The sequence below is a fragment of the Schistocerca gregaria genome, chromosome 1, assembly GCF_023897955.1.
Source record: "Schistocerca gregaria isolate iqSchGreg1 chromosome 1, iqSchGreg1.2, whole genome shotgun sequence".
Lineage (NCBI taxonomy): Eukaryota > Metazoa > Arthropoda > Insecta > Orthoptera > Acrididae > Schistocerca > Schistocerca gregaria.
The window spans coordinates 627,947,277-627,959,910 of record NC_064920.1 but is presented as its reverse complement, the minus strand read 5'-3'; the positions used below and the strand labels follow the sequence as shown (position 1 = coordinate 627,959,910).

The 12,634-nt window shown below is 41.1% G+C and overlaps 2 protein-coding genes across 2 annotated transcripts in view; one reads left to right on the top strand and one right to left on the bottom strand.

Annotated features, from left to right (window-relative positions):
* The window catches only part of LOC126359702 (transmembrane channel-like protein 7), a 169,139-nt gene extending 159,221 nt beyond the window's left edge, over nucleotides 1-9,918 (bottom strand). The window contains exon 1 of the mRNA XM_050007652.1: nucleotides 9,836-9,918. Coding sequence (XP_049863609.1) covers nucleotides 9,836-9,880 — 45 coding nt within the window. The 5' untranslated portion in view covers nucleotides 9,881-9,918. The remainder of the gene's footprint in view (nucleotides 1-9,835) is intronic.
* The window catches only part of LOC126359655 (calpain-A), a 573,819-nt gene that overhangs the window by 47,765 nt on the left and 513,420 nt on the right, over nucleotides 1-12,634 (top strand). The window lies entirely within an intron of this gene.

The window sequence follows — 12,634 nt, the reverse complement described above, 5'->3', positions numbered from 1 at the left end:
TGCAACTGAAAAGAGGCTGAAACTATAGCATTCTTGTAAACTAATATATAACAGTACTTTCAGTTTGAATAGTGATTAGATACCCAAAAATACGATCTGTGTTTTGTTCTACAACATTCATTCGAATGATAAGCAAATTTACCATTTATCACTGAATCGTCTACTGCTACACAAGGCAAAAGTAACTACACACAATTTTCCTACACACTAAAATTAGGGTTAACGTCGATGTTTTATGTCGGTAACAAGACAGTCTTCATTGGGGTTTTGTAACGAAATCAAACTTTAAAGTAAAATAAAGAGGGAAGTGCATTCTAGCCTTTTGAAGTGAGCATCACAATAAGTTGTCGATAAGCTTAAATGTCAAGTTTACATGAAAGTCGTGTGTTCATGTTTTTACTCTCTACTAGATTTTTATGGAATGTGGTTTTCCTTTCCCCGACAACTGGTGTAGGGAAAGCTACTAAGCACTGCGTCAAACGTGTCTTACAAAGCGATCAGCGCCATGTGTGATAGATAACCAGAATGAATCACTTCGTTATCCATCACACATCAGCCGTGTGCCAACTCCCACACCGTCTACTCCTCCCCCCCCCCCCCCCCAAAAATCAAATCCCACACACACAAAACCGCTTTTGACCGAGCGCCGCGGCGCAGTAGCACACTGGACCGGCATTCGGCAGGGCGACGGTTCAAATCCGGGTTCGACCGTCCAGAATTAGGTTTTTGTGATTTCTCCAAATCTCCTAGGCAAATGCCGCGATGATTCTTTGAAAGAGCATGGCACATTTCCTTCACTGTCCTTGAATCATTCCGAACTTGTGCTCCGTCTTTAATGACCCTGATGTCGACGGGACTGTATATCCCAATCTTCCTCTCCTCACCCCCCTTCCGCTTCATCCATCTGTTCTTTTCCATCCTACATTTCAACGATGTGCCAGCTAGCGGGTTCACAAAAACCATATCGAAAGTCCCGATTTCGCTTCTAAGGCGTTCAGTCAGGCATGAGATGGAGGAGGGCAATGTGATTGTAGCCCCCCCGTCTGTTTCACTTCCTGTTGCAGGAACTCGACGCTAGCGATTTTCTCTTCTCTTTTAGGCTATGCTGGCAAGAAAAGACGTGAGATGCTAAAACGATTGACAGCGTAGTCGTTTCTGCTGTAACTCATTAGGTCTGAGGTATTTTAGATCTGCACTCGAAGTAATGAGAAAGGAATTACGTAATTCATCCGTAAAATGAACACAATAACGCTTGCAATGAATAGCTCCATGCATATTAATTCTTACAAGTGTAGCAGATAACGCTTCCTGCCGTCATAGAAGGCTTTAAGGGCATATACCGGGTGAAACAGAAGTCCACCGACAAACATAGAGAGGTGGTAGTGTGGAGAAAAACAATAAAAAAGGTGTCAAGTAAACATAGGCTCTAAAATGCATACCTTAAGAGCTATGAGTACTTGCTCATCTTTGCTTTTGTCAAATGCAACTCTTCTGCGGAACAAGGGCTCATAGCTCTTAAGGAACGCTTTTAGATCCCAAATTTACTGAACATGTTTGTCTTGTTTTGTATCACCTCTGAAAGTTTGTCGGTAGAGTTCTGGTTCACACTGTATACTACGTCGTCAGAAATCTCTGGAGAGCCTTTACCGTTTGACACAAAGATGCTAATCATGTAATTAACAGCGAATAAAGCAATGTATTCTACAAGATGAGTGAAAAGTTAGGCGAACTGCGTAATCAAATTGAGAAAAAAGTAGATAACTTTACTAGCCGTCAAAGTACTCAATGTTGACCAGGCTACACTTTCGACATTTTATTTTTAGTTAGTGGATGACTTTTTAAGGATTCCATGGTTGTATAGCAAAAGACTTTTTCAACACCTGCCACCCACTAAATTTATTATGTATTTTAAAAATATTTTATTGGTTTTTGCCATTATCAGTTTCGGACATTTTGTTCACCGTATAGCAGAAGTAACTCGAACATTTTTATTATAAGTACATGAGCCATACATTTATATTGTTGTTTTCAATATAAATTTATCTTCGATTTCCATTTTTGTTTTGAATATCTCTCAATTCAGATGTGCTTTTTACTGTAGGATGGCACGGCACTGCAAACATTCAACATCTGGCCTTTAAATTCGATGATGAATAAAATGTTGCAAACAGATCATGATAAGAAAAAACAGAATTAAACGTGTTATTGGCAGCTATTATAAAACGCGTTTTACTCTTTTGACAACCCTTATGCAGCCGTTGAAAACGTGTTTCAAACGAGTTTCGAAATTTATCGGAGTATTGATGCCACCTTGTGTGTTTAAAAAACGAATAGCTTTCAGGCTTCCCTTATAAGGGGAAGGGAGAAGCGAATGGAATCATAAGGACACATGAGTCACTCTAGGGAATATCCTTGAAGTCTGAGAAAAGTTCCGACAGCGATTAGCCAAGAGTTTTCAGACACGCATCACAACATATGGGCGGCAATTGTACGGCCATTGTACGGCATTACCGCAAAAATTGTCCACACACACCGGATGTGGAAGCAGCAGCCCTTTCGGAGCTGCATCGCGGAATCTGACGATCATAAATTTGATTTTCAGGTACGAATTTTCGATGGATCATGTTGCAGCAGACCGAGAAATGATTGCCTCCTGTTTCCTCGACATATTACATCGACAACGAAAATCTTTGCGACTGATGGAGTTAACAATGTGCTTGCTAATCCCCAGTCCCATGAATATCCATCCCAGCGACGGTCGCAGATTTTGTGTCAGCGGGTGTTATGCTTTATAACTGCTGTCCCGAACTAGGCTCAGTGTCAATTGTTTCCTTTCCTTTTTTAAAGTGTTTGAACCAGTTTCCAAGAAATGTTCTATCTCGGTGTCTAATCGGCGGATTTACACCTACGTAGAATGTCTCTCGACCGCCGTTTCTCACTATTTGTAAAAACAACGTGATAATCAAGCGTTGATCTATTGTCTAAAACACGTGTCTTTCCACTGAACATACGAATGGCTGCAACAGGGAACTCTGCTTCAGCTTAGCGTGTTTCAGTCTACGTGCCGGTATTCGACACGTTTTTGCATGCGTGTACGTACACACACATTTGTAACAGTGGTTTTCATTTAGGTTTGGATATCCGTCCATTCGCCGTGCTTCCGGTTGTACCGACTACGGTGTCGGGGATGTGTTCCCCTACATCTTGACACACTGTTGGAGGGATATTTATATATTTACTGACATACATTGGACAGCTGGTGTTGCTTTTCTTAGTGAATTTATTTTGCACCCAACCGGTTGTCTATTTCATCCAGAAAATCAAACCACGTTATTTTGAAATGCGTTTCACCACCGCGCATTGCTAATTATTTCATACAATTCTTCTTTTAGTTAGAGAACAATGTGTTCCTTTCTGTCTCGATGGTACTTCTATGATATGGAGGTGCAGTTACATCGGCTGCCTCCAATCACTTCTGTTTTTTTATACTTGCTACTAACAAGCTGAACGGTTTGAATGTCTTTGCTTATTCATAGACGCTAATTAAATTAGCTTTCCATAAGTAAATAGAGGCAATAAATTCTGACTTTCAAGAAAACTTACACAATTTCTCCATTCAATTGTTTAAGTCAGCTTTAGTGGTTTAGACAGCAGATAGCTTAGGAACGTCGAAAGACAAATGTTATTAGGCTTTCAAACCTAAACAGAAGATAGTACTAGGACATATGATTATTCTGATGAAGTATTCTTATCTTACAGCTCTAGAACATGTGGCCCCTCATTAGTAGGTTGCTATAATAGCGATGACAACGTCACCTGCCAACAAAATAGGGTATTTTTTTCTATATATGTGATATAGGCAATATTAACTGCCAAGTGAAATATACCACGAAAGCAATCTGTCTCGTAGAATCGTCGTCCCTGCTGCTTCGCAAAGTCCTACCTTGTCGTTGTCTGGAAATCAGTTTGCTGTGTAAAATTAAAGGACTTCTGATTTTAAGACCCAAAATGAGTGCACTGTTACCGCGAATAAATCATGACTGAAACCGCGAAGGCGGGCATACAGTACATAATTGTACAGGGATACCTAAGTGTTACCTACAGAAGATGTTATGTAACTTTTAAATCTAATGTGGTAGGATTCTACCACTACTACGGCTACTAATTAACTAGTGGACCAAGACAGAGAGCTTATGTCCAGCAAGCCTCACAGAGTAAGCTGTGCAGCCCTCAACACCGCTCACAATGACTGAACGTAAGCACAGCATTCCGCTCGTCAGCAACAGGAAGGCACGTCTGAGGTATCCAGTAACCACACGATGCTCAAAAGATATACACAAGATGTTGGTATGTTTTGACGTATTTTGCCCTTCATTCTCTTGTTAATCATCAAGCTTTTTTTCCGCTCACGTCTAATGTGCGAACGAGAGTAGTAATATTTCGTGGCGTACCACTTACCCACTAACAGTACTATCATGTGTGAACAGGCACCTGTCGTTTCTTGTTCTTGCACATTACACGAAACTGTTGGCTTTAATCAAGCCTTTCTTGCAAATGATTAAAACAATAGAACAGTTTTTAGTCTCAGAGCTGCCCGAAAGTACGTCTTTTCGGACAGAAGATGACGCTTTCAGGAGCTGATAGCTGAACACATACGCTGCAAAAGAGATATGCCTATGTTCGCATGCATATTGGACAGAACAACAAAATTTAATCAGGTATTAAATACGCGTAAACCTTACTTCACTCGCCAGGCTGAACCTGCATTCTTGACTGACATTCATTTTCACGCTGTGCGTTTGTGATCTGGCTGCATTACAACGATGGTCAGCAGGTCATATCGGTACAGAGACTTTGTTTTACAATTTAATTACCGGCAAATGGTTTGATCTTCAGTTACAGAAACTAATTGCTTTGTTTGTCTGACGACTTCATAAGCTTAACAATTTGTTGAACACATATGTAAAGAGTCACCGTGTCCCAAACATATAAAAGATTTTCACAATTAGTTATTTCGACGATTATTTTGCTTCAGTTTTATACAAAAGTCGTGGTTGCAGATGTGATCGTATTAGCCACACAGGAAGTGTACTAAACGCCGCATCCAGACACAAAATTAATGCTTCAGTATATTAGGTCTACAACTTTTCCAAAGTCGTTTTGCAATCGATGGCAGTAGCGGTGAGTGGTGGTATGGGTGATAGGTCGTTAAAGTGTCATTTTAAGCTTTGGCCTCTGTAAACGTAACGCCATCAACATATTAATCGATTTGTGATTGCATATAAAGGATTCGGTATGTTAACTTATTAACCCAATTTTCGTCATTTGCTGGAAGTTTTAATTTTCTGCTAAAATGAAGAAATCTGCTGCTGAGGCTATTAATATGCTGGATAAGATCTGTGATGAGGCACCAATTAACGAAAGAATGTGCTGAGAATGGTTTTACCCTTCAAGGACGGTGATTTTGACGTCTATTACCGTCATGACGGTGGAAGAGAGAAGGTTTCCGAAGGAACTGAAACCGTCAAAAACAATCACAGGAGATCGTTGTCGAAAGCAGTTAATGCGTTCGAGGCGAGCACTGAAAGACAAACGGCCACAATATAGCGGTAGACATGAAAAGCTGCTTTGCAGTTAGACAGTGGTGGATCCCATGCTCAGTACCCGTCAAAGCATACTTGGAAACGTTGAAATGAGGATCCCCTCACAGCCGTCCTATTCTCCAGCCGTTGATCCCTGTACCGATCACTTTTTGCAATCAACGGCACACGACCTGCCTGACAAGCACTTCCGGTTATATGAGAAAGTGCAACATTGGATCGATTCATGGATCTCCTCAAAAGAAGCCCTGTTCTTCTGCTGCAGGATTAGTACGCTGCACTGAAGATGGGATAAAGTAGTGGCCAGCGAAGGCAAGTACTTCGAATTTTAAATTTTTCGTTTTTCGCGATAAAGTCTCAAACATCGAGAAAGAAAAAACAGCGGAATCTAAGTTGTAGATCTAATTTTAGATTCCGAATTTTGGAAAACGTGTGTTCATCCTCAAGAATAATTTGCTTTTTTACATTATTTCTCTTTTTTGTGTGAGATAAATTTGTTAACAAGTTGGTCGCTGTTACTATTTGGTTGAGCAATACCTTTTGTGAAGCGCGAATCACAGAAAGCGAAACAAAGAGGGTAGTGAGATACCGAAGACGATGGAAAAATCACATAATATTCAAAATGACAGAGTATTCTTCAGCGTTAAATTGAAATAATGAATCGTTTTCCTCTCCAGTTTATTCCTATTTCTTTGCTCGCATTTCACGAACTTAACTACCTAACGTTTTCGTAATAAGGACGAACTTCTCCACGAATTCGTCTCACTGGGGACCAAAGATACTAATATAAAGCGCGAATTACACCTGAGGTTAGACCCACAGTGCCCGAGTTGTATAGCATGAAGTGCCTGGCTGGCCGTTAAACATCCAAAACTAGGGAGGATAGCAAATCTCAAACTTTCGCTTATTATGCGGATATAGTACAGCATGAAGAATATATGCTTAAATTTGAAGGTGATTAGTACTGAGAGCTGTCACCGCAGCAATGAGCTTAACCCATTAACCCAGTTAGGCATCGACCCGAATTGAGCTCTGATGATAAATACGGGTATGTTATAACATAGAGTTTAAGCGCTGTGCCAGAGTACACCAAACGTAGTGGCTGGCGAATGATGGCGTGCCGGTGCCTCGGCAGTTCAGAAGCAGATGTTTTCAGTGGGTGGCACATGGCCAGGCCAGCAGTAGAACACCCTCTATATCGGAGTAGGTTAGGACAGCACGAGCAACATGCGGTCTTGCCTTAAGGGTCCGTTCTCCTCTTTAGCCTATAAAATGAGCGATATTATACGACTCCGTTTGAAAAACTAACGAAGCAACCGAGGTGATTCTTTTTTGCATTTTATTTTTTGATTCTTGGACAACATTTTCTGATTTTGTTAAGAAATTCGGTCATCATCAAGACCCAAATAAGAGGAACTAATGTTGTTCTGTCCAAAATGAGGTATATCCGCGACGGAACTACTGCAGTCTGCAAACCTTATCTGAACTCAAAAAATAAACAATTTCTTAATCTAAAGGATGTTGCTCACGGAGAAGTAGCCGACATTTGACAAAATAATAAAACGGCGGAAGTTGCAGACTGAGATTTAAAAGTTGCAGACAAAGATGTAGCTGTGTCGCGTGTTTTTGGTCACGTTTTTTGGAATAGCTAATGAATGGATTAAAATAAAAAGATAGAGTATTATCCCTTGCGGACATGCCCGAGGAGCAATTCAGCCAAATTTGAGAAAGATATCTTTATTAGTGTGCCCGCAGTCCATTCCGCCAGCTTGAGATACAAGCACTTACAACCAACATTCAAAAGCGATTTTTGAATGAGAGTCCCTTTGCGTAATCTTTCTTTGTATAAAGAAAGTAGATGCCGATACTCCCGGTACTTTGTATGCTTGTGCTGAAATATTGATCACTTGAATATCCAAGCATGTAGTACACATCCCGTCAATTTGACGTTATCTGCATATCGCCTTCATGATGCTGCAATTTCATTGACCAGCAGCGTATGACAGCATGCATATCTGTGAAGTTGGTGTCTACTAGACTCCCTGATCCTCGTATTCTGCCACTGGGTACTCCCCTATTCAGTGAACCGAAGTGTGGCGGCAGCGGCTGCAACAGTGACAGGTCTGTGGCTGACGCAGGCTCAGTTGTCTTAAGGCTGAGGCTACACGGGCGTTTTTTAAACGCAACAATTTTCACAGAAATTACCGCAACATTTTGTTAGCGCAAACACATGGCCATGCAACATGTTAAGTAGTGCAAAGTTTTATGAGCTAACTGACACAGGTTTGGGAGCACGCTGGCTACACGATGAATTGTTAACGTAGTTTCCTTTCCAGCACGGTTCATTACGCTCCGGCCAGAGTGAAGTACGTCTTTCGAGAATTGAGAAGTATAGCGACAGAAATGGGCGTAACATCACATCAAAAGCGATTATTTCCTTACTGGTTGTCAGCCGACGGAAACAGAAAGAAAAATCAGAGTGGTCGCTACATTCAATAATATTGTAGATCAAACTCGCTAAGTACGTAAATATACTCGAAAGACTGAAAAATTTTCTAAATTTATTTCTTGATTATTATAGTATGTCAATACAATCATTTGAGTATCCCATTTGTAAAGTACGTGAAAAACTTGCACGCTGAGATGCCAGTATGCAAGATAGTATAGGAGCTGCGAAAAAGTTATTAGTTACATTACTGTAAGTGTGGTCGCTACATTCAATAATATTGTAGATCAAACTCGCTAAGTACGTAAATATACTCGAAAGACTGAAAAATTTTCTAAACTTATTTCTTGATTATTATAGTATGTCAATACAATCATTTGAGTATCCCATTTGTAAAGTACGTGAAAAACTTGCACGCTGAGATGCCAGTATGCAAGATAGTATAGGAGCTGCGAAAAAGTTATTAGTCACATTACTGTAAGTGTTATTCACGCATAATAATAATAATAATAATAATAATAATAATAATAATAATAATAATAAGCAACTGACCCTACTGTAACACAGCTGTATCGCTACTTATTATGCAGATGCCAAGAAATTTTATAATATTGACCAAAAAATCTAATATCCTGAGAGTACACTTCAATTCATTGTATACTTTCCCCATCGATATCTGACAACTACTTCACAGACATTCATCTATGCAAATTGTTTCTTATAACGATTTTTATAATCAGGGTCGCAAATATCGTATAAATATTTGTGCTTTTGACCCTCCATTATAAGCACTTCACTGTCAGTAAACTCCATTGTGAGTGTCGCGCAACGCACGCGTACTAAGGGGAATGTTGAGGAAACCTCAACAATCGTTATCAGAAGTAGCTGTTGGTCAGAACACTGCGTTATGTAACCTTAGCAATACCGAGGCATTTTACATGACGCTCATTAGCGGGGGAAAAGAGGGGGGGGGGGGGGTGAGAGAGTACTTTATTGCCAACCTAAAAAAAAAACTTTAAGAAACAAAATTTGTTAATTGTTGCTGAATTATATTAACAACATAATTTTTTAAGAGCTAGTGGTGTGTAAGGAGGGTTCGGAAGCTGAAAATATCATTTAGTATACTCTCAAAAATAGCAACGAACTTTCGATAAGATGTGTTACTGAGTTTATGACCACTGCAAAGAATTTAAAAAATGCAAATTTCATTCATTGTTGTCGACTTTTACTGTCGATATACTTTTTAAAGAGATAGTGATCTGTAAGTAAGGCACTGAATTTGGAAATATTGAATACTACATTCGTTGGAGACAGTGACGCCTAGAACTGAGATTTAGATTTTTGGGTTGCCCTAGAACTGAGATTTACATTTTTGGATTGTTTAACTTAAAAATGTAACAAATGTGTGGAATCTGGTGGAATAAATCATTAAAAACAATATATATTTGTTGAAAAATTTTGAAATATAAAGAACTAACTAGATTACAATATTTTCAATAGGAAGGCATTACGAACACTCCTCTCCTCCCCCTCTTGGTATTACGAGGGTTTGCGCACGTGTAACCGCTATCACGTCTTTTGACACAAAAAAGAAGTTGTCTCAGGCCCATCTGTCTGCGATACTACCTTGAGAACGGACCTGTCCTTCGACAACGGGCATTAATTACCGTACTTTGTAGCCACGTCTCACACCACACCACTGGGTCCGTATTTCTTACGCTATTTACCGCACGACAGTTGCGTTAAAGAAGCTCCCGTGCAGCCTCAGGCACAGTAACGGGGAACTCACCGAGAGCGGGCCCGCCGCTGCATCCTGCCGCGGACGGCGCGCCATGTCACACTGAGGGGCCGGGCCGTCCAGCTGCCTCGATAAGGCGCCGGCCTGCCGTGCTGGCGCGATCGCATCTTATCGTCGCCGAGCGAGGCGCGATCGCCCGCCGCGCAAAAACCACCTGCCGCTTGCGTCACACCGATCGCGAAAGTCTCCGTTTCGACACTTTCTGTCGGAGAAGTCTCGATAGGTAGCTGACAGAAAGCGACTGCTGCTGCAAGGATTACGCTGAAGTCAGCATTTGATGCCACTAGGAGTCGCCACCACACTCTTTTCTTGTCTGTCATAGTACTTCGCCGTCGCGAACATAGCCATTCACTTGGACCAACCCACACCACGATGGAGCTCCCACCAGCTTGCGCAACGGCTTGTTGACAACTTCGATCAACGGCCTCGTCGGGTCTGTGCCACACTCTGTGAACCCAACCGTCAGCACTTCCTAACTGAAATCGGGACAGGCCAGGGTCTTCCAGTCGTCTGGGGTCCAAGGAGAGCCCATTAACGCCATGCCCTAACGGGTGCATTCGTCGTACGCCCCACATTGATTTTTGATGTTATTTCACTCAGTGTTGCTAGTCTGTTAGCACTGACAAATCTACACAAACGTCGCTGTTCTCGGTGGTTAAGTCACCCACTATGTCGTCCGTGGTGAGAGGTAATGCCTGTAATTTGGTAATTTCGGCACACTCTTGATGCTGTCGATAACTCAGTACAATAATCGAAGCCTGGTGAAAAGCAAGTCTGTAAATCGCTTTCACAAGTTATCCAAGGGAAATTTGAAGTATTTAATTGCACTCACCAAAATTATTTCAGTTTGGAGTATGTAACATACACGGCAGCTCGGGCTCACCAACAACATCCGACCAACACACAAAGAGCAAACGAGACCTATCTCTCCTCCTAAGTACTTTCTGTGACGTCACTAGCAGGGTATCAGGAAGAGAACTTGCCGACAATCAAATGACCTTTCGTGTCATATTACAGTTGCCACAATTTATTGCGCATATCATATTCAAGATCACCTCTACTCCTCTCTTTACTCTCCCCCTGCCCTTTCCTTACCTCGCCTCCCATACACCACATTGCTCTCATCCAAAAGGGATCGTTGAGTTCTGAATGTAGTAGTGAAGGGATCGTCATGAACCGCTATCAGCAGGGATCACCCAAAAGGCAGAAGAAGACTGAAAGTAATTATTTATCCATCAGCTAATACTATTATTGTTATTAGTATTAATATATTCGATTACGCTAAAGTTTTTTCCAGTACTTCAACGTTCAATGATCAAACGTCTCACGCGTTATCATATAACTGCACAGTGCATGTTGACGGCTACCCGAGAACAGTGGGTAGATATATACAGGGTGAATCTACTAAACAGTGGCAGCTCATGAGTATACATTCTGGGTGTTCACAAATTTTTAGATTCAGATAAATTTGAGTGTGTGTAGTTAATAACATCTACTGTATAACAGTTATGCTTATCAACTAGTTTATGCATTGTCAATGATAATAATATGCATCAGTTATTGTTTGGTACATAATTAAGTACCAAGGAACGAAATAATGGGGAAGCTTTCGCTACTCTCCGGTTCGAATTTCTATGAAAGTGGGAGTTTTCGTGATATTTTTTTGTTTTTTTTTAACAAATATGTAAGATCTGGAACACATATATTAGTTCACAAATTAACTTCTGGGCTGAAATTCAGACATACTTACGTTGCACCGTCACAACATTTTACGCTGTTATACACTTCTTTGTTAAATGTTCACTTGTACTGACGCTTATTTGATTTCGTTTTTTTCTCAATCAATGAATCCGGTCTGGGAGGTCCTAGTTCCTTTGCGCTAACTTCTCCTGGTAATTTACTTTTCTGTTAGTATCGGAAGTTCCATGCGGCTTTTCGCGGATGATGCTGTAGTATACAGAGAAGTTTCAGCATTAGAAAATTGTAGTGAAATGCAGGAAGCTCTGCAGCGGATAGGCACTTGGTGCAGGGAGTGGCAACTGACCCTTAACATAGACAAATGTAGTGTATTGCGGATACATAGAAAGAAGCATCCTTTATTGTATGATTGTATGATAGCGAAACAAACACTGGTAGCAGTTACTTCTCTAAAATATCTGGGAGTATGCGTGCGGAACGATATGAAGTGGAATGATCATATAAAATTAATTGTTGGTAAGGCGGGTGGCAGGTTAAGATTCATTGGGAGCGTCCTTAGAAAATGTAGTCTATCAACAAAGGAGGTGGCTTACAAAACACTCATTCGACCTATACTTGAGTATTGCTCTTAAGTGTGGGATCCGTACCAGATCGGGTTGATGGATGAGATAGAGAAGATCCAAAGAAGAGCGGTGCGTTTCGTCACAGGGTTAGTTGGTAAGCATGATAGCGTTACGGAGATGTTTAGCAAACTCAAGTGGCAGACTTTGCAAGAGAGGCACTCTGCATCGCGGTGTAGCTTGCTGTCCAGGTTTCGAGAGGGTGCGTTTCTGGATGAGGTATCGAATATATTTCTTCCCCCTATTTGTATCTCCCGAGGAGATCACGAATGTAAAATTAGAAAGATTCGAGCGCATACGGAGGCTTTCCGGCAGTCGTTCTTCTCGCGAACCATACGCGACTGGAACAGAAAAGGGAGGTAATAACAATGACACGTAAAGTGCCCTCCGCTACACACCGTTGGGTGGCTTGTGGAGTATATATGTAGATGTAGATGAAGACGTACTTAAAAACAGATTCAACAGAGTTCAT